Raw genomic sequence first — 20,724 nt, forward strand, 5'->3', positions numbered from 1 at the left:
TCCACTACGTTGCCGCCACCTAGTAGACTCGGGATGTCAATTCGTCGTGTTCCTGCTTTAGCGCCCTAGGTTACGAAAAGGAGCGGATCATCTCTTACGTCGTCCATGTGTATTATATATTTCTTTACTAACTAATAAGAAAAATTTAGTAAGTATTTGGAGATCTTTTAACCAGTAAACCTTTTTCGACGTCAAAACTGCTTGAACGTTGTCTAGTATGTAATTACCTTGTAAGAAAAGTTGGATTGGGGCCAAATGTAAATGGCACATTTGAAAGATACGTTGTGCCTGAGTCCAACAGGTCTGCGTGTTCAAGGCCAATGATAGTGCATCTAAGTCTAGCTCATTGAACTCCCTGGTCAAATCAATCTGGAGGACTAGGGTGAAATGAGTAGATGCTAGGTCCACCTAGGAGACCTGCTAACTTTAATAGGTATCAGCTAGGTACCTGACCAGGGGAATTTGCGTAAGCCTAATTGTCCCGTTCAATTAATTTAGTAGAGGGCCTCCTGTATATACTGTTAGTCATAGTACGAAACCTAATTACATCTAATACAAAAGGATTGTATGTGGATACTATAGCTTCTATTAGTACTATAGATATAACTAAGTGGGTATCTACTTGTACCTTCTACCCTTTCTTATACCATGCATTACATTCATTACAGCAGTTCGTCAGGAACTTAGATTGCGATTCTGTTCAACACCCCCGGGAAGATGCACGCTCCACTCATCCAACTTTACATCCCCCTTCTCCAGCCGATTTGATTGACTGGCTGAATTTCCTTGAACCATTTACCACCCCATCCCTTCCCTATTCCTTTCTACGCTTCTTTTGCCTGTCCCTTCTTTCCCCCTCCAATTCCCTCCAACCCCGTCATCGCGAAGACGAGCCTATTCTGTCAATCATTTTCTTCGATTCTCAGCCAGGCTTTGCAACCGTGGGACGATCCAACTTCGCTTCTCACGACGTACATATTGTGGCCGGTGGTTTCCAGTGAAGGGTTATTATAGCGCTGTCAGGAACTGCGAGGAGAAAGGGGTTGTTGCAGCTTGTGCGTTGTTTGCTGCTAGTCGGGAAGAAGAAAAAAGAGAAGGACATCCAGGTCGCATGAAAGAAGAACCAGAAGATAAGAATAAGGTCAACTCTAAAATATCTCGCCCTCGTCCACATTCTCGATCCGGGACCGTAGCCGATATAATACTACCCGCCTCATTTGTCGCCTTATCACTCGATAGACGTTCTAACTCGGGTCAATTCGGTATTCAAAGTCAAGGACTTCTACAGCAATAAACTCTCTCCGTGCTTCAACTATAGGCTTTCTCCACCCTCCATCCGACCTTTAATGCTTTTAACGACTGGACTCTGGATCGCATATAACAGAATTGACTTCGATTTTTTGATTTCTTTTCGACGTGGAAGATACTCCGAGCTAAGTTCGCAAGGGTACGCGGTCGCATAAACCTCAAGACAATCTATTATAGCGCGCGACGACATCTATCAGCACGTTATTTTAGCGACTATCCGACCAAAAAAAAAACACCCCTTCCTACGTTTTATTCAACGGAATTTTCCATTTGTTCGCCCTCTTTAACGATATTCAAGCCTATTCGAAACTCCTACTCTAGTCACTCCTTTGTAGATAATTTTACCCAGCCGACATCTCGCCAAGCTTGGGGTCCTCACAATCAACCATTCAAACGAATCACTCAAAGCACCAACCAATTATTAAATTTCTAGTCTCCGCAACATTTCTCAGCACAGCCACGTTCTATTCTACGGGAGATCGACAAAGTCCACGACTTGATAACACTTGCGTATTCCCTTTGCGCCGCACGCTCGAACAACCAATTACGATTCACCAGGTTTTGAATATTGATTGCTCGATTGAAGCTCAAAAGCTTTTTCTTCTTTCCTTATGCCCTCGTACGGCTCTCTGCATTCTCCTTCGCTGCGCAAAATGGAAAATTCTAGGGCAAGTTATCGCCGTAGGGGCATGAATATGTCCAATGTTATCGGTGATCCTTTTGCTCTAGCAACGATATCTATCGCTTTGGTAAGTCCTGAATCTGTTACTTTTGGATATCTATCATATTGATTCAAGCGCCTTTTTTACTAATTGCATTATTATTTATTAGCTCGCGTGGGTCATCTCCTTCATCAGTTCCATTATAGGTCAAATACATGCAACTGTCAGGAATCCTTTCCCAGCGTATACATGGTTTGCAGTTGTTTTCATGTTACCTTTAATAGGCGGCATATTCGTTGTAATAGCATCCGATTCTATTCAGACATATCATGTCGCGGTCGTCGGTTATATATCTGTCGGCCTTATCGCTACAACCTCTTCTGTTACTTCTCTGGTTTATTCTTCTGAAGGGGCTAGGGAGGCTGCCGCCGCGGGTTTTATTCTACTCTCCATGGTCAATGTGAGTATCCAATTCCGATCATCCCCACCGCATAGCCTTTCAAGGTGTGAATGCAAAAATTCACGCAATCAGTATACTAACTCATGTTGTAGATCGTATGGCTTGCTTATTTTGGCTCTGCACCCTCCGCCGTACCACGCGCCTACATCGACTCATTTGCTCTAGCCAAGGAGTCGTCAATGAGCCGACAAACCATGAATGGAGGATATGGTGGCCGCCCCGAAACATCTACGTCTGTCCAACCTCCGCAGATGTATACTTCTGCCCAGCTTAATGGGTTTGAAAATCCATCTCCCGTCGGAGGATTCAACGGCAATGCCACACGTAATTCGGGTGGTGCTTCCGGCTTCCCTGGCGGTGTTAACAAAACGCCATCGCCCGCGCAGAACGAGCCAGAAATTGCTCAACCGACGGAGTACCCGTACCGTGCGAAGGCTATCTACAGCTACGAAGCTAACCCCGACGATGCTAATGAAATTTCCTTCTCAAAACATGAGATACTCGAAGTGAGCGATGTAAGCGGTCGATGGTGGCAAGCCAAGAAAGAAAGCGGCGAGACAGGCATAGCACCCAGCAACTATCTCATATTATTATGAGAATATTAATACGCTGGTGGACTTTTGCTTGGATTTATTTGAATTAGGACGCAGCCGTTTGAATGATATATCCGGAATCTTCCCTCCCATACAATGAGGGGAAGATCGCTTGTATTTGAATGGGTTTTAGAGGCTGCGAACGAAACGCTGGGCCACGGACACGCGTTGGAGTAAAATCGGGGGTTACCAACATTACCGGATGTAGCTTTTCCCACTTTTGCAAAGCTCTTTTTTTTTACTATTATTCACACGATGGCCGGCTAATTGTTTATTGTCTTTTTATTTTATTTTTCTTCCCTTTCCACATCTCTGCCGATAACCGGGTCGTTCCTGGTGCGGCACACACAGAGAAACACAAACCTCCTTCATTGCCCTGCGAATGACTTGCGGGAGAAACGCTCGTTTTCGGCGCCCCTTCGGAGCATATACGTATATTTAGTTGAGAATCGGCGAAATTAAGGGCAAGTAGGACGGAAGCCTTGTGGACGAAAAAGGGATTTTTAACGAACGTCACGCCATTGGTTCACGGATTCCAGGAGATAGATGGTTAAGCTCTGGTGTCAATCAATGAAAGAACACTATTAAAGATTTGTGTGTGCGCATTGAAGCTGCTGCTGCTGTGTACAAATACCCCCCCGAGAAATCTGTTCCGAAGTTTTTAAGCTATGGGGCTTCCATCTATAATTCAGGATTAGGTGGAATCCTAAGTATAAGTGTATTAAAAATGTTGTCATATGTACTAGGCCTCGGATGAATTGTAACATTATGTACTACTATGGTATCAAGTTCAGTGAAACTCTTTAAAATATAGAGGCGATGCTTAGGCCGTTGTTAAGAGGTGTGGTTTTTTTTTTGTGTTCGGTCAAACTAACCACTGAGTTACCGATAGTCTTCCTCGACGAGTGACAGTACAAATACCTTCTTCCACTTCTTCCCTCAGATAATATGTATTTCTGGGTATCTCTTCAGTTCCCTACATGACTAGAATCCCTCTGTGTCGTTAATTTCCCCATCGCCAATGCCTGGTACACGTACTCTAATACAGAAGACCAACTTAACTCCTCGCAATCGCAGGGAGCCGACATAGCGGACAAGTGCCGCGTACCATAATTTCCCCCCTCCGTCCTATCCCGAGGTATCTGAAGCGTGCCAGATTCAGAATTAGTCCTAAGGGATCATACCCACTCCTAGTATGTATCTCGCGGCTCTTCCGTGCGTGAACACGACTTGGCCCCCTTTTTCAAACGGGACCGTAGTTTTTGTTACGTCCTCGTAGTACCATCTCACATATCTTTACCATGCTATTACTTCGTCATACCGTAGAACGAACATAAACTCCCCCAGCTCAAGTCGCCGCATCCAGCCTCTTCCGCAGCTCACGCTCCTTCTGCAAGACCTCGAGCTCCAGACGCTCGACGCTGTACTGCAGGGCCTCCTTCTGCCGCGCCTTGATCTTGCCCTCGGTTTCTGTTCTCCGTCTTGAGGCTCCGCTGCTGCTCTTCCCTTTATTGTTGTTGTTGCGCGCAGAGGCAGGCGTCGGGTTGGAAGTGGTGGAATGCATTCGTCCCTGCTGCAGCTCGGACCGCGCCCGTAACGCCTCGATGTGGCGCTCTGCGCGCTCGATGTGTGCGTCGGCGCGGTCGAGCAGGGTTGCTATGGCGGGGCCGATTTCGTCACGGAGAGAGGCTTCGGCGGCAACGAGGGCCGGTTGGGGGATTAGTTCGTAGTGCTATTTGTTGGGGGCTGTTAGCTACCTAACCTAGGTAGGTAGGTGGTAGGGTGGGAAGAATGGGGGGAAACGTACGCGGACGCTCTTGAGCACGTTGACGAGGCGAGGGTAGTCTGCGACTCCGGTGCCGAGGGTAGAGACGGAGGATTCGAGGAAGGAGAGCGAGGTGCGAAGCGCGGCTACGCAGTCCCCGTATGTGGCCGCGTTGGTTGAGGTTGTTGTGGTCGCCATTGGGGGTGGTAATTAGTTCGAGCAGATAGAAGAACGTAAAGTCTAAGTTGATGTCTAAAAAATATGGAGTAATTAGGTAACTTCAGTTGCGCATGCGCAATCGCATAGTTGTTGCTTCAACTTTTGATGCGTAATAGTGTTGACTTAGTACAGATTGACAGGTGTAACGGCAACAATTGCGGGGCGGGACGCAAGTATAGTGGGGCTTTACGGCTTTTATACTGGTGATGCAGAGTTTAAACTGACTTCGTTGAGATTCATGTCTTATACTTTTGTCTTACACAAGCTACTGCACATAAACTATAAAATTACGCCACTTTAAGTGTTACTTGCTAAGAATAGTTATACGTATTAGATCCTCCTATCAACTTATCCAAGGTTAATCATATATAACTACCTCCTATACGTGTCTATTGTTCTAGCTTCTTAAGTTTAGCCGTTTTATCAAATTATGCTATACTATAACATAATGCAAGCTAGTATTATAGCGTAGAGGAAACATTAGCTTAGACGGGCCATACTATACCTACTTTAAGACTTGAGAGTCGAGTGCGGAGTGGACGATGCTACCACAAAATAACATGAAAGCCAAAATAAAACCCCCTATCCCAAAGCCACCTTGGACATCTTGTTTAACAACGGACCATCCCACGGCCACTATTAAGCAAGCAAAAAATAAAGCACATCCGAATATAAAGAACATGAAAGAATCTATGCCCTCGACAAACTCGATTCCCCATCCTACCGACATTCCTGTCACTTGACACGGCGTCAACTTTTGTCGCAGTTTCTTCGGTATCCTTTTATATAAATCCGGTAGTACGCTAGCATGTGTCGGGTTTTCGAAGAAGTGTACTAGCATATTTGGTCCGATCGGGGGGACCAGATGCGCAGGCATTGGGTCGTACTGATACTGGTCCTTTAACTCCTCAGGTGGTAAAGCTGGTTTAGAACGTACCGCCGCAACCTCTGACCGGTGCACATCGAACTATAACAAGGGGGGGCATTAGCGTAGGTATTCACTAGCTTGATCCTTGAATCTCGTACCTGAACGAAGTCGATGCCCTTTACTCTCCTCATCCAAGATAGCGAAAGTCTACGGCGGTTATTGTGGTATAACATCCGAAGCAGCGAGAAGAAGTCTTGGTCTGAAAGGATCGTGCAAATCTCCTGTTGGTGTAGCTTCGAAACCCATCGTCCGAATGGGACGCAAGCGAGAAGGTAATTGTGCTCCTGTTCAAGGCTCGTTCCAGGCGCCCGACGACATTTCCCGGGTTCCCAGTAGTCTTTCCTCAACCAAAATTGCGGGAGTTTAATGTCGAGAGTAAAAGAACGCCACATGTTTGACAGCCCGCCCTTATTTGATTTGATGTTTGGTGGTGGATTATTTGATTCAATGTCACCTGAACCCCCCGACCGTGTGCCATAGTTGGATAAGATATGTTCAAGATGATCAAGAGCGCCTGATTGAGTTTCGGTATAGTCGTCGTATATTCGAAGACCGCAGCTCTATTTCCATTAGGACTTTTCAAATCTCAGACTAGAATATTCCTTACACAAGTCCAATAAAGTCTTCTCATCCCCGGCAGGGGGGTTTTGCCGTTTATAAGTGTTATCATGTTGTCGAAACCGATCCGCATGGAACCAAGCCAGGTAGCTTGTAGAGGACTGGGAGAAGACTGCTCAACAAAGATTCGTACATTTTCCTTGAAGATGCAAAATGGTTCTGTCTCGAACAAGAATGACTTCAAGCTGATAAACCGATCAACGTCCGGTTGTTGATCGTTGTCCGAGTCGGACTCAACATCAGGGTCATTCTCCGAAGCATCATTTTCACCCATAGGCTGACCGACTGCTGACAGGGGTAACCAGAACTGTTTATAAATTTCTTGGGACAAGTGATGTCTCTTGCGTCTCACGAATTGACTTGCTTTTATTTGCCGATTTGTGGCGTCTTCTGATATTTCTTGTTTTCGAGCTAAGCTCTGCAAGTCTAGGCTATATCGCAAAATTAATGACGATACTTCCTCCTTCGCTTTCGCCGCGGACGGTGACCGGAGGACTACCTGAGGCCATAGGTCTTGAAGGTATCCATCGTATAGGAATCCATCTGCAAGATGCTCGAGAGCTGTCAAGGACCCAACTGGGCTGAGAGATGTTAAGCTAGATTCCTCACTATCATCAAAGAGAAATGCCTCTATAGAAGAAAGGTCATCGTCGGAATCATCTTTGCTCCTAGAGCTAACACTAGGTTTATCGCTTTCCGTAAGACTAGAATGCGTCTTCGAGTCTGACCAACTTCGATTTATAATTGGAGAGATCCCGTTTGAAGGGATTTCCCGACGTACTGTATCTTCTACATAGTTAATCCTCGACGGACGAGGTACTTTCTTGTGTATACGACGATCTCTAGAGGCGGTTTGAAAATTATTTACCCTCGTATAGTTAGGATAAGTCGAGCTTGATGTTTCCTTGGCTGGGAAATCCGAGTTGGCCTTTGGATTATCTGATGATATAGTGTGTGTTTGGCACGCATATCCGACGAGAATAGTCCGTGTCGTTGTGTGATGTCCTGGCCGACCATAGGCAGGACATTTATCTACTGCATGTTGGTAATATATACAACGACAATCGGAATATAATTCAACGAGCTGATAGCACATTGCGTCACCCGCTGTGGCTATTGAAGCTAAAAGAATAAATTATTTAACTACTTAGAGGGAATACTTAGAAACGCAGAGGCCACTCGGAATATTTATTTAGAAGTCCAAGCTTATAATGCATATTGGCTACTTCTAGTCTGTCTATATTATACCTTCGTGGCTTAGTAGAAGCACAGCCTCCATGTGAATGCAGTAAATTTTGCAGGCTGTATGCCAACTTACCAGCAGGCTGTGCAGGGTCAGAATCCTACGTGTGAATAGAACCGACGAGTAACAACTCTGACAGCGCTTCTCCGTTCATCGTGCCGTCAACATAGCACTCGCCGATAAGCTGGTAGTAGGTGTAAAGATCGCTCTCGAATGCCTACTAAGTCAAGAAATTAGAGTAACGGACTAAGTGATAGTTTGACTATTTGTGCGATTAGGAATCTGCTGAAGGCGAGATTCGTGCCTCGATGATCTATGAGGTATGCATATGACATGCAAAACCCAAAAGGGGTTTTCCTTGAATCTCTAACTCTCTTCAAGATGATTCTTGAAAGTCATGGTCCATCCTGCCCTCCTGTTTTAGCTAATTACACAAGATGCCAAATTTGGCTATGACAACTGTCTACTTTGGTCGTCTGCAAAAAAAAAAAGCAAAATACAAGGGATTCCTTCGCTATGGGTCGCAAACGCCATTTTCATGCAATCGTGTCCCAAAAACATGTCGAAGGGGAATATTAGAATTGTAAAAATGTTCTACATAATGTATCATTAAGATTGTCCACCACCAAGGAATTTCGGTATTGACTTCCAAGCCTGTTGGTCGGGGAGCTTGACGCGGCCAAAATTCTCATCAAGGTCGAGGATGATCCTGAGGGCGTTTCGGCTGCGAGCGTGGGGCGAGGTGACATCCTTCTCTTTGATGGTGTCTACAACTTCTGCAACGCCAGTGTGGACTTGTTCTGGCTTTGGTTTTCCGGGGAATGGCAAGACGCTCTGAAGAACTTCGTAGGACGCAAGTGTGAAGCCGAATTGAGGGGACGATCGCAGGATACGAGCAGGGCCACCCTTGAAGAAAGCTCGGAAGCCTTCCTCCTTCATAATTGTGACTGCTGCATGTCGGAGGCCAGTATAGTTTGTGTCGCCTTTACGTGCTTCAACCTGGAGACGGGTCTTGATCACATCGCATGGTGTAGTTAGGTAAGCAGCAGGCATACCAGCGATGGCACCAGCTGTGAGAAGCTGGAGGATTCCAAGCTTCTTGGTGCGAGATTCGCCAAAGAGATCTTTCTTGAGGTGGTTGTATGTTGGGAAGTAGATTGCCGAGAACGGTACATCGCGAAGTAAGCAGGCTGAAGCACCTTTATAAAGCCCTGCAAGACCCAAGTTCTTAACAATCCACATTGCAGAGCGCTTCGGTGCACCTTGAGTGGTTTTCGCAACCTCTCCCTGAACTTGCAGTCGAATCTTGACAATCTCGAGAGGATTGGTGAAGACCTATCGATTATATATTAGCAAAGTTTAATAATATGAGGCTATGGAAAAGTAGTAGAATTAAACAAGGTAAACTCACAACTTGGCAAGCACCAGCAGTACCACCTGCTAGAACTTCGTATCCCCAAGGGATATGATGCGTCTTTGGGTCCGTGAAAAAGCCGCGGACGAGATCATTTACTGTAAGCTTGATAGCCTTCTCCGGGGCAACACCGACTAGCTGAGGCAGGACTCCAGAGTAGAGACCACGGAAACCCTCGTTGGCGATAACCTTTCTGAAACAATCGACCGAATTCTTGTAAAGCCTCTGTCCAGGATCAGCACCTCGTTGGTTCTGCATTCGGGTCTTGACTAGATCAATAGGATACACCACGAAGGCGCCAAAAGCACCAGCTGCACTTCCTAAGAGGAAGTTATAGCCAGATTCAGCAACTTGTAGGAGGAAGCTTTGCGTGTTGGTCTTAGCCTTTTGCGATCCTAGACCCTGAGACTGTTCTGTGATATTACGATATCTCCATAGTGGATCTAGAACCTTGGCAAAGTCGATCAAACTTAATCGGCCAGACGGTTCATCCAAACTAGCGAAGTGGAAGAGGATATCTGCCTCCATCGGGGTGAACAATGAGAATCGAGTGATTTTTGCTGCCTCGTTCAAGAACTCGGATCTGGTAATCTTCCCATCGCCGCTCTTCTTGCAAGCTTGACGTATAATCAACTCCACCAAGTCCATCTCCATGATCACGTTCTGGAAAGCTCGAACGTTGGCGTATGAAATTCTGCTGCCAGTGGATATGTTGCAGAGGGAAGTAAGGTTGTCCAAGAGATGATCAGACAGTTTGTGTTTTGCCGTCTCCAGGATAATTCTTGCGAAGTCTTCAGGCTCGATGTATCCATCTCTGTCCTTATCAAGAAGCTGGAAAGCTTGTCTAATTCTCTCACCCTGAAGACCACGGAGCATTTGCGAGAACTCGGAGTATGAGAGGGTATGGCGCTTGGACTTGTCACCAATGTAGAGCTTGGCCCACTCACAGTCCCAGTTGAAGGGAATGCTGTCAGGGCCTTTGTTGTTCTCATATAGACGCCGAAAGTCCTCATACTTAACGCTTCCAGTGCGGCCAATATCAAAGAGACGGAACGCAATCTCATATTCGGCATCGGGTTTCATCAACAGGTTCTCAAAGGCGGCCCAGTCGTTAATCGTCACTTTACCAGTGTCCTTGCGATCGGCTACGCGGAAGAGGAGGCCATATTGATCACGGCTAATCTTGTGCTATAGAGAAGAGAAGTATATTAGCAATTGAGAGTTAGGTGATTAGCTTAGAATATTTTAAGAGCATACGTAGTCTTCACTCGGCGGCGCAATAGCCTCAATGAACTCCTCTGGTCCCATATACAGTTCTCCTGTATGCTCATCCTTCTTGGCATTCTTTAGGAATAAGGTGCGATGCGATGCAGAAAGATTGGAGTGCTCCTCGGAGCCGAGGAGGCTCTCTTTGACCGCCTCCTTCACAATTATAGTTTTGGACATTTTGTCGGTAGTTGATTTGCGACACAAAAAGCACACCTATCGGTGGTGGCAGATCACTTAACTAAGGAATGAAGAAGAATGTGGCTTATCGATTAGCGCACGGAGTTGATAGATTGGCCAGGTCTAAAGTAATAATAAGTAAAAATTCACGATCATCGATTGTGGAGCGCCGATGTAAGGAGCGGACGGGCACGGTCAATCCGGAGAACCTGGGGTTCGGACAGGCGGAAGTATTAATGTAAAATAACGAAAGTGAAAGAAACGACGGAGCGAAACGTCAACATTGACGAGGAACGCAGTTAATTGGTATGAGGCCGAAAAAGACGAGGTAAATTTTGCCGTACAAAAGTGAGGATTGCAGTGTCGTCTAGAGAAAAAAAAAGTTCGCAGAGTGATTTAATTTTTCTAGATGGCGCGTGAGATCTGCGAACACGGGGGTAGGTACCAATGAACAAACGTAGGTAGCATGACTAGTCGCACCTGCTCCAAAACTTAAATTTAGGTGCTTAGGTGCAGGTGCTTTAGGCATTGTTCCTGACCGTAACTTCAGGTAAGTATGGTTCTGATCGGCTCGGATTGCCGCTGTAGGTAAATTTCCGGTGCTGTATGTAAGTTCTTATTCGCTTCATTGTTCCTCCGATCGATAAGCCATGTTGGCAGGTGTTCAGGTGCTTATCGCCGAAACTTTCCTAAACATCCTTCTGCCCTACGCAGCTTACGGGCAACGCTAAAGCTGATTTCAGTTAGGTCTTCTTAGTCCCGCATCTTACAAAGAATGCACCAAGCCGAGACAAGCCAAAGAAGGATTCTCAGCCTTCATTATCCATGACAGCTTATGGGCAAACTTTCGTTCCTGACGATCACCCCTAGTTCCCCCAAAAAACCTCCTCTGGCCCGATCGAATGAACGAGTTGCTTCTAATGGGGTCAGTGCCATAGTGAGCCTTCGGATCTAAGGATGGGTTCAAGTTTGTTGGGTGACAAGTTAGGTCTTAAGAATAAGTCATCGGGAATCACCGCGTGGAAATCCAGTATGCCAACGTTCCTTGTTGCGGTTTGTTGTATTGACTGTAGAAAGCTGTAAGATAGATTCCCGACCGAGCGACATGGTCGGCTGGGTATATATATATACAAGATCAATTGATTGATTAAATAAGCCGGGGGCTGATGTCAATCCTTCCTGTGATAGTCAGTGGAAATTGTCAGTTTGTATGCATTTGATACAATAGTTTGTTGAGTATTATGGAGCTGAAACCCGTTGGGAGAAGAGCGCTGCCAGGAACCTCCGAAATAAATCTCAATAATCCAATAAATCCCCGCACACATTTTCTTATTGAACATAATCGGACTTTATATCGGACTCGGTGAAACGTCTGAGGTAGGACAAAAAACGAGATAAATTCACCAGGACAAGATATTAAACCGTGCGTAATGAGGTTTTACAACTTCTTCTTAACTGGTTCGTTTTTTTGAAGAGTTAAGTTTAAGGAGCTTGCTGTTTTTAATGCTACGCGGCTGGTTCATATATCAAGCCGCCTATGTTACATTTCTCAAGAACCTCTTGGCGGGGGACCCCATGTGTCCTCGGCAAAATACAACCGTCCCCAAGTCTCACGAGCAATGCATATTACATATGACATGCATACGATCCTCGAGCGGTTAACGGCAAATTAGCCATACCATCCAGCACAGTATAAGGTGATTTAATATATACAACAACGGCATATACCTGTAAAATGTGGTCGTCAATTCGGATATGACCTATGAGTGGATGAAACCCCCTTTTTGTCTCTTAGAAAGCTTCATTAGGTAACTGACATGTGAACGGAGATGACGATTTGAAGAGACGATGAGTGAGCGACAGTACAATCCGATAAGATCGTCGCTGAGCTTCTCAATTCATTTTACAGTGCATATATCGTATGAGATAGGTAAATGTTATTGCCTAGATGCAGCATACAATATGTCTTGAATATTTTAACTTGGGCTATAAGGCAGGCCGCAAGTTATTCAGTCAATGACTTATGGCTGTACTTCAGCCAAAATTTGCCTAACATAATTTAATACAACAAATTCTTCTGCATAACATAGAAGACTGTAAGATTTATACGTCTAGTTTCGATGTGCTTATTATGTGACTATTTAGTTCTTATAGCAGCCTTCAACTACTGAATATGAGTAGTATTAACGGCCTAGTAAGAGCTCATACAGGTAGTGCCGCCTAAGTAAATACCTAGGTATAAATTATCTATATGCGTATTTTTAATATGAAAAGAGAGTAATCAACATTTGCTCCAGTGCCATCAATAAGGATAATTACCTCCCGATAAGAAAGTTTAGGTCCATAGACGTTAACTTTAAGAGTTTGATAGTGTATTCATATTAATTTTATATTTATTTATTCTGATATGATGATGAAATAAATCCTAGGCGCTTTGTTTCTTATAACCCTATCCTGGAATCTAGAAGTCTCCAATAACCTAAGGTAGGCCAAGTAGTATGTCATGTCAAGTAACACAACAGATAAGTCTATGTACCTCATGTTGGTACAGCCAAATATGCAGTGTTTGTCTAACCCCGCCCTTCTCCTCCCAAGCCACTCAATTCATGCTATTGACTTCTCTAACTTAGTACAACTAGGACTGTTATAGAGAGCATTCAAGAGAAGACAATGGCTGCCCGTGTACAAATCTACAAGTTGGGCGTTAAGCCATTATTTGATCATCTATCCGAAAAGGAGAAACTTTATAGTCACTATCTATCAAGGTTAATTAGTCTCAGCCTTTACTTCATTCCAAAGTGTATTTATATTATTGATACTAATGTCTATTTTAGGGCAGCATGGTCTGGCACAAGAATTATTCTACGTCAAGTCTCTCCAGAATCACTTGGTATCTTTGAATTTATAATGGAGCTTTATGAATCATGCGGTGGCGATTGGAATCAATTTTCAACAGATTACGGAGTAGCTGTAAAGGATCTTGAAGCATTCCTCGAGTTTGCGGCTACTTTCCTGTCCAACATCGGTAATTACTATGTAGGTTATTCCCAAATCTCAAATATGTATTTAGAAGGTAAGAACTAACCTCTCGAAGGGGTCAGGAGACCAGAAGTTTATTCCACGGGTGCACCCCGGTACAATAGAGAAACTTGCCTCTCGATCACCCAAGCTCCTAGACCTCTATAGGAACATAGAGGGCTCTATCATGGCAATGCCGCCTGTCACCCTTGGATATCCCAGTACCTTGGCTCAAAGTTCTTATTACCCAGGAGATTTAATGAGTAAAGAAGAGATCGCTCTTGTTTCGAGGCACATGGATGCCCATTCCATACTACCTGAGAACACCAGAGTGCGAAAAACTGGTGAAACTTCGTTCGAGGTCCTCCAGGCTTCAATCATATCAACGGACCAAGCAAAACCCTTAGACATTACGAACTCTCCCGCTAGCGTAAGTCTAGTCCGTGGTGATCATGCCGAATACTTAAAGAATATTTGCGAAAACCTAGCAAAAGCTATGGAATACGCTGCGAACGATACTCAGAAGAAATTCTTGTCTCAATATATTGAAAGCTTTCAAACTGGCAACCTCGAGACGTATCGGGATTCTCAACGGACATGGATTACGGATAAAGGACCTAAAGTTGAGAATATTTTCGGCTTTGTAGAGCCATACCGAGACCCGGCTGGTATTCGCGCTGAGTTTGAAGGCCTGGTTGCGATCGCGGATGCCGATGAGACAAAGCTCTTGTCAAAATTGGTTGAGAACTCCGACAAGTTCATTCGGCGACTACCTTGGGCGACCGTCGAGAATAATGGAAAAGGGCTATTCGAAAAATCTCTCTTTGAACCGCCTGATTTCTCCAGCATCCATGGTATGAATCATCTACCTTTGCTCTTGGTAATTTTGAAGACTGACAACTACAGCGCTCGCATATTGTTCGAGTATAATTTTCCCTGGAATCAACCTTCCCAATGTAGGGTTTTCATCGTCAGTTCCTAGCTTGCATTCGCTGAAATTTTAATTTCCAACAGTATAATGATATCCGTCAAGACGTGGGATTTAAAAATGTCATCATAGCAAATCGTATGATAGCTGAAAGTACTGCGATGCAATGGCCGTTCATCGACGACTCTGAAGTTGAGGTATTTAGGAAGCACAAGTACCCTGCGTACTACTGGTGGGTTGTGCTTCATGAGCTGCTAGGTCACGGCACAGGTAAGATGATGATTGAAGAACCTACCAACAAGTTCAACTTCGACTTTAATAACCCACCGATCAACCCCCTTGACGGGAAACCTATAAGAACTTGGTACAAACCGGGTCAGACATGGACTGGCCAATTTGGCGACTTAGCAACGACACTGGACGAGTGTAGAGCCGAGCTTGTAGGGGCTTATCTTATGGACGACCCAGAGCTACTGGCTCTCTTTGGCTTCACAGATGAATCGACTATTCGATCTAGCGATTGTAGATATACCTATACCTACCCTTTTTCAAGTCCACCACTAATATCCTTAAGTGACCTATAATCTCTACCAGCAGCTCGGGGTTGATGGTCTTCGAGCTCTATCCAATTATAATGTCGATGGCATGGTGAGTTATCAATGCAGCAGAGAGATTCCTCGTTAACTTGACTTTATAGAAATGGGGACAAGCTCACAGCCGGGTACGAAGATAACTCAAAATTTATCTTAGGAGAAAACTAATAGGTCGCAGGCTCATTTCGCTATGCTTAAATGCTTGCTCCGGTTCGGTCATGGATGCATCAATATTCATCATGACATCATTACCAAAACGCTGAGAGTACTAGTCGATAGATCAAAGATAGCCAGTCATGGAAAGAAGGCGCTTGGTGAAATGCTATTGCGCCTCCATATATACCGCTGTACTGCCAACGTTGAGGAGTGCAGGAGGTACTATGAAGAACTATCCTATGTAGACGAAGAGTGTCTCAGGTGGAGGGAAACGGTTGTTGAAAATAAACCACCCCCATTATTGAATGTACAGGCCAATACATTTATTGAGGAAGGAATAGTTATGTTGAGGGAATATGAGCCCACCATCGAGGGCATCATTCAAAGTTGGTATGAGCGTGGAGTTTAACTCAATGCAGAAGAGGAACGGATAAAACTATCATTATCGTGAATACATCACAAGTTAGCTTGCCGTAGATCTATTGCTAGCTGTGTAATTTGAAGTACAACCTGAAGAAACGCGAGTATCAACCCTAGTCCACCAATAATGATGACTGCCCAAAATGTTAACCATGATGCCGAATCGCGGGTATCTAACCATAACTCTTTCCAAGACCTAGGCTTCCTATCATCTAGATATACACTTAGAGCGACAAGTTGTGCTCTCAGATGTGGAAAATCCCGTGCTAATTCATAACTATCACGCTCTTCAACCCCTGGCAGTGAATCTGATCGCTTTTTCCCGCAGACTTCTGAGAGGAATCTATCATGACTGTTCTTCGGTATCTGTTCAAAAGGACGCAGCTTTCGAAAAGCTTTCCGCGATTTCTGGTCTTGCCCAAATAAGAGTCTGTAGGAAAGAATAACCTCCCTGAGCAGTTCCGTCACATCCTGTGGCGTTGCCCAGTGGTTATTGTTAGGGACATCCGAAGTGCAAGAATGAATCGTGGATCGACCGCTACCTCTTGCTGATTGGCCTCTAAGGCTCTTCATGCAGAATGATGGATAACGAAATATATATAGAACACGTGCATTCTTGTCGAGTTCTAGATGACAAGCCAAGCAGTCGGACCAACTTATAGTGATGCCGCCAATAGTTTTTAAGAGATATGCGTTCAAAGTTGACGGTTTAACAGACTTGAGTCGATTGAATGCTTTGGCCTCCTCGGTATCCTCGAGAGTATTATAATTCCGCGGAGTGAGCATTAAACCGAATCCTAAAAGGAAATCCGAGAGTCTTTTGCTCTTGCAAACGCGGAATTGCTTGAGACAAAGATGACAGTTACTTCTGTGGCCATTCATTTCGTCTGCAATACAAAACTCGGATGGCGGGCAGGATAATATATCAGGACGATAAAGCATAGTTTGCCAGCCGATAATCGAAAAAACCAGGTCAGTGGCTGACCTGAGTTGCCGGTCCTCTGATACAATGATACCATCGACCTCCGCCAGCTGTTGAACTATGTCGTCGATACTTAAGGCCGCGTTGTTGGTAATTATTTCTGAAACTTTCAAGTAGATTGACTTTATTTCGTGAAATGGGATATCTTCGGATTCGTCAACAAACCCTCGAACACAAGCATATAGTTGTGTGGGTTGTTGGTAAACTTGGGTCCGAAGCCACCAGTAATACCATGGTAAGATGCCCAGATAGTGTGTGCTTCGAAACGCATCCTCTTCACCAGCCATTTTAGCCATATTATTAAATCTAAAACAGAGATGAAAGTATCGCGCGAGGAAACATAATTACCTAGGTAGAAAGAGACACCCACAAGATTATATTGATTCAAGTCGGTCTCGCAGAGAACCCAGTCTGACTACATGGGAAATTCGCCCGAGCTTTAGAATGCATATGCAGAATAAAACTAAATATAAAATATTAATAGCTGAGTAGTAACTCTAGAGGCGGCTAATAGAGGCGTTCGGGGGCTGTTGGCTGCAAGGTATGTTTGTCTCATGTCAAGTCTCCAATTGGTAGACATGCCTCCCTAGGTGTATGAAGTACGGAGTTGTAAGCCAACCACTCCGATTTCAGCTCTGTAGGTGGCTTCATTATGACCCCTGGGTATGGCTCACTATCATGGTGATAAAGGCGTTGAAGCTTTCTCGGTTATGTAAAACCGGATGATACTACATGTAAACTTGTGCAGTACTCAAATACATGCCTTATTTGTAACTCTCACCGAGAGATAGGCGCCGAACGATTATGTGCGGTCGTCACACAGCATATTTAGGTAGGTACCTTAGGTCTAGGTACTTTATGATATATCACTTTGCGTTGGTGTATTATGTTATACAAGCTCTGTAGCTGAAACCCCGCATGGGTTGGAGAATGCTAGAGACTCGACAACTTGGTTGTTATTGCTATTAATTTATTCCTCGCTTCCAATAGGGCTCTACCATAAGAATCCATTTCTACTGAAATAGTCGATTGGCTTTGGCAAATCGTTAACAGGATGGAAAAGTAAGTGCAATTCTGTAGAACGAGTCATATATGTCTAAGAGACTTACCAAGAAAAGGACAACCGAAAGTAGAAGTCCTCTGTGGCATCGAGCATTAGAAAGGTATCGGGATGAACTAGGAGGCAACGAAGATTATCGAGCGGTACATGAAGTACACTCTCTTGATGACCTCTTAAATCATGTAAACACTCTTCAGACTACGCCATCTCGAGACAGGCAGGCGTTGGCGTCTATGAACAGACTTGCGCCGAAGTTCAAATTCGTAGACGACTTCTCGGCTATCATTGCGCTAGCATGCGGAGCAGATGCGACATTAACGGCAGTGGTGTGGGGGAGCATTCGCCTTATACTAACATTAGCTTCCTCAGCAGGAGATACTCTTCAAGAAGTATTGGACATACTGGAAGAGCTTAGTTTGACCTTACCGAGGTTTCGGGTCTACGAAGACACCTTGCCAATGAGTCGCCAGCTCGAGACTGCCTTAGTCGACGTATATACGGAAGTTATATGCTTCTATGCAAGGACTATACATTTCTTTCGAGACCATCCCCACGTCCTATTACGACGGAATGCATGGGAGAAATTCCATGCCGACTTCTCGAGGACGACTATGCGTATCAAAAGAATCTCTTCTATCGTTGAAAGTGAGGCCGACCTTGCCCGTATGAGGCTAGATGAGCACAAATACAAGGAGGTAATTGAATTGATGGATAATCTTACTACTAAAAGTGATGAAGGTCAACGAATCAGATACCATCATATCCCGTTCCTACAAAATAATAGATTCTCAGGTCGCTCAACACTCCTATCCACAGTCCATAAGGCCCTTAATCCCGGACAAACACCATCTTCGACTAAGTCAGTAGCATTGTTTGGCATGGGCGGAGTTGGAAAGACACAGGTGGCATTAGAATACGCCCACCAAAACGTAGATATATATGATGTTATCCTTTGGGTAGCGGCCGATAATATCATCACGATTGGGCAGAACTTTCGAGAAATAGCCCTTGGCCTACAACTTTACCAAGATTCAGATGAGATAAAAGACTCGGCAGCAGCAATTTGGAAAGTGAAGAATTGGTTAAATAATTCATGTATGTTACCTTGGCTTTTCACCTATTAATGAACGAGAAGCTGATAAAAGTTCCAAGCACTCCATTGGTTAATAGTGTTCGACAACGCTGATGATCTCCAGGCCATTAAGATAGCGTGGCCTGGGAGCTCTCATGGCTCAATACTTCTAACGACGAGGGATTTCGATGTTGCAAACAACCCCGCAGCTCAGTGTTTACAGGTGGAATCATTTGACGATACGGAAGGCTCTCTAATGTTGTTAAGACAAATTGGACTAGATTCATCTATTGCAGAAAACATAGAAAATGCGACCGCAATCACCCAAACCCTTGGTGGCTTGCCCCTTGCCCTAAGTCAGATCGGCGGCTTCATAGCACAGAGAAGATTGGGATTGAAAGATTTTCTTTCCCTCTATGAGCGCAATGCCACAAAGATTGATGTGAGAAAGACTATCAAAGATGACTATGAGTATACCTTAAATACTGTCTGGGATATATCCTTTCAGAAACTCCCTGCCAGTTCTACTAAATTATTGAACATGCTGGTTTTCTTCGATCCAGACGCGATAGACGAAGCCATATTTCTGGAAGGATCACAGACAGAGTTCGGAATTGAAGCGGATTTTGATTTTGTGGCGGATGAAATGGAGTAAGTTTATATAGCATAGGCTTATCGTTCTCCTAAAGGACCCCCTTTAAGTGCTAACTAGAGCAGTCTCGGAGATGCAGAACAGTCCCTGTTACAGGCTGCGTTGATCAATAAGACGATGGATCAGCCAGTACTTACTGTACACCGATTAATCCAGTCCGCTGCTATTCGAAGATTACCAAATTCAGATCGGCCAAGATACTTCGATACAGTGATTCAACTCCTCTCCTGGGGCTTTCCTGATACTTGGAGCAGAGATGTAGGTCATCAAATAAATGCCTGGAAGAAATGCGAAAAGTGCCTACCACACATTGGGCATATTGCTAGACTATCCAAGAAGCATGATATTCAGCCAACGAATGTGCAGCAATATGCAGAGCTCCTCCTCCGTTGTAGTTGGTAAATAGCTACCTATAAAATAATAATACCTCACTAAAACGAAAGCTAAACAAATCGCAGGTATCTTTATGAGCGCGAAACCTATGACGTCGCGCGAAGTCTGGTAGATGCCGCCGTTCAGACGTTTGAGGATAAATCGACCCTGGCATATGCAAGTGCTATTGACCTAGCTGGGCTAATCGATCTAGACTTATGCCAGCCATCGCTTGCACTCAAGCCATTTAAAGAAGCTCTAGAGCTTCGTAAGAAGCAACTTGGGCCAGACGATCCGTTCATTGCTTTTAGTCTGAACAATTTAGCACTTGCGTACACTGAGATGGGAAACCTAGAGGAAGCATATTCTACACATCAGCAAGCTATAGAAATCAGGCTCCGTACAAACAGCGATAGGATCGGTAACTCATACAGCAACATGGCCAGCCTACTGTTGCGAATGGGTAAGCCGGACGAGGCCGAAGAGATGCTTGGGAGGTGCCCCTCTTTAAAAGACTTCACAGATGAGACTTTCTTGAATACCGGTAACCCACGTTTCTCTGGTGACATGGTGCTCCTGTCCCGTATTCGACTTAGACAAGGGCGCGTAGACGACGGACTACGGCTAGCATCCAAAGCACTCGCGTTTCGTCAGAAGCTTTTAGGTAACCGATTGAAGACCTGCGATTCATTGTACGATGTAGCGTCTATATTACACCTACAGGGGCATTCCGCCTCGGCCATGTAAGTGTTAAGTCTTTATTTCCAAACTGGAGTGCGTTCGTCAGCTAATTTCGTCGAAGCGAGTTTCTGAGA

The 20,724-nt window shown here is 44.7% G+C and overlaps 5 protein-coding genes across 6 annotated transcripts; 3 read left to right on the forward strand and 2 right to left on the reverse strand.

Moving 5' to 3' along the window:
• Positions 1–1,919: 1,919 nt before the first annotated feature.
• On the forward strand, positions 1,920–3,026 carry GL218_08210 (High osmolarity signaling protein SHO1; the record flags this gene model as incomplete). Its single annotated transcript, XM_033585005.1, has 3 exons — positions 1,920–2,057; positions 2,140–2,430; positions 2,523–3,026. 3 exons carry the CDS (start codon positions 1,920–1,922, stop codon positions 3,024–3,026), a joined length of 933 nt encoding a protein of 310 aa, XP_033440992.1.
• A 1,345-nt stretch (positions 3,027–4,371) lies between these two features.
• Positions 4,372–4,986, reverse strand: GL218_08211 (DASH complex subunit spc19; the record flags this gene model as incomplete). Its single annotated transcript, XM_033585006.1, has 2 exons — positions 4,372–4,755; positions 4,831–4,986. The coding sequence occupies 2 exons, from the start codon at positions 4,984–4,986 to the stop codon at positions 4,372–4,374; spliced, it is 540 nt and encodes a 179-aa protein (XP_033441060.1).
• Positions 4,987–8,405: 3,419 nt separating this feature from the next.
• On the reverse strand, positions 8,406–10,656 carry GL218_08212 (Calcium-binding mitochondrial carrier protein; the record flags this gene model as incomplete). The annotated part of the gene is made up of 3 exons (XM_033585007.1): positions 8,406–9,131; positions 9,208–10,398; positions 10,468–10,656. 3 exons carry the CDS (start codon positions 10,654–10,656, stop codon positions 8,406–8,408), a joined length of 2,106 nt encoding a protein of 701 aa, XP_033441044.1.
• A 2,670-nt stretch (positions 10,657–13,326) lies between these two features.
• Positions 13,327–15,760, forward strand: GL218_08213 (putative dipeptidyl peptidase 3; the record flags this gene model as incomplete). Of its 2 annotated transcripts, XM_033585009.1 has the most annotated exons (8): positions 13,327–13,421; positions 13,491–13,692; positions 13,751–14,528; positions 14,581–14,630; positions 14,689–15,124; positions 15,177–15,250; positions 15,300–15,323; positions 15,374–15,760. In XM_033585009.1, the coding sequence occupies 8 exons, from the start codon at positions 13,327–13,329 to the stop codon at positions 15,758–15,760; spliced, it is 2,046 nt and encodes a 681-aa protein (XP_033441043.1). The 2 variants fall into 2 exon arrangements, with proteins under 2 accessions (XP_033441043.1, XP_033441042.1); XM_033585008.1 differs by lacking the exon at positions 15,374–15,760 and having other exon boundaries at positions 15,300–15,335.
• A 2,931-nt stretch (positions 15,761–18,691) lies between these two features.
• On the forward strand, positions 18,692–20,656 carry GL218_08214 (uncharacterized protein; the record flags this gene model as incomplete). The annotated part of the gene is made up of 4 exons (XM_033585010.1): positions 18,692–18,908; positions 18,966–19,536; positions 19,603–19,935; positions 19,996–20,656. The coding sequence occupies 4 exons, from the start codon at positions 18,692–18,694 to the stop codon at positions 20,654–20,656; spliced, it is 1,782 nt and encodes a 593-aa protein (XP_033441056.1).
• Between the last annotated feature and the right edge of the window lie 68 nt (positions 20,657–20,724).

Source organism: Daldinia childiae (genome assembly GCF_008694065.1).
Source record: "Daldinia childiae strain JS-1345 chromosome Unknown Scaffold11, whole genome shotgun sequence".
NCBI lineage: Eukaryota > Fungi > Ascomycota > Sordariomycetes > Xylariales > Hypoxylaceae > Daldinia > Daldinia childiae.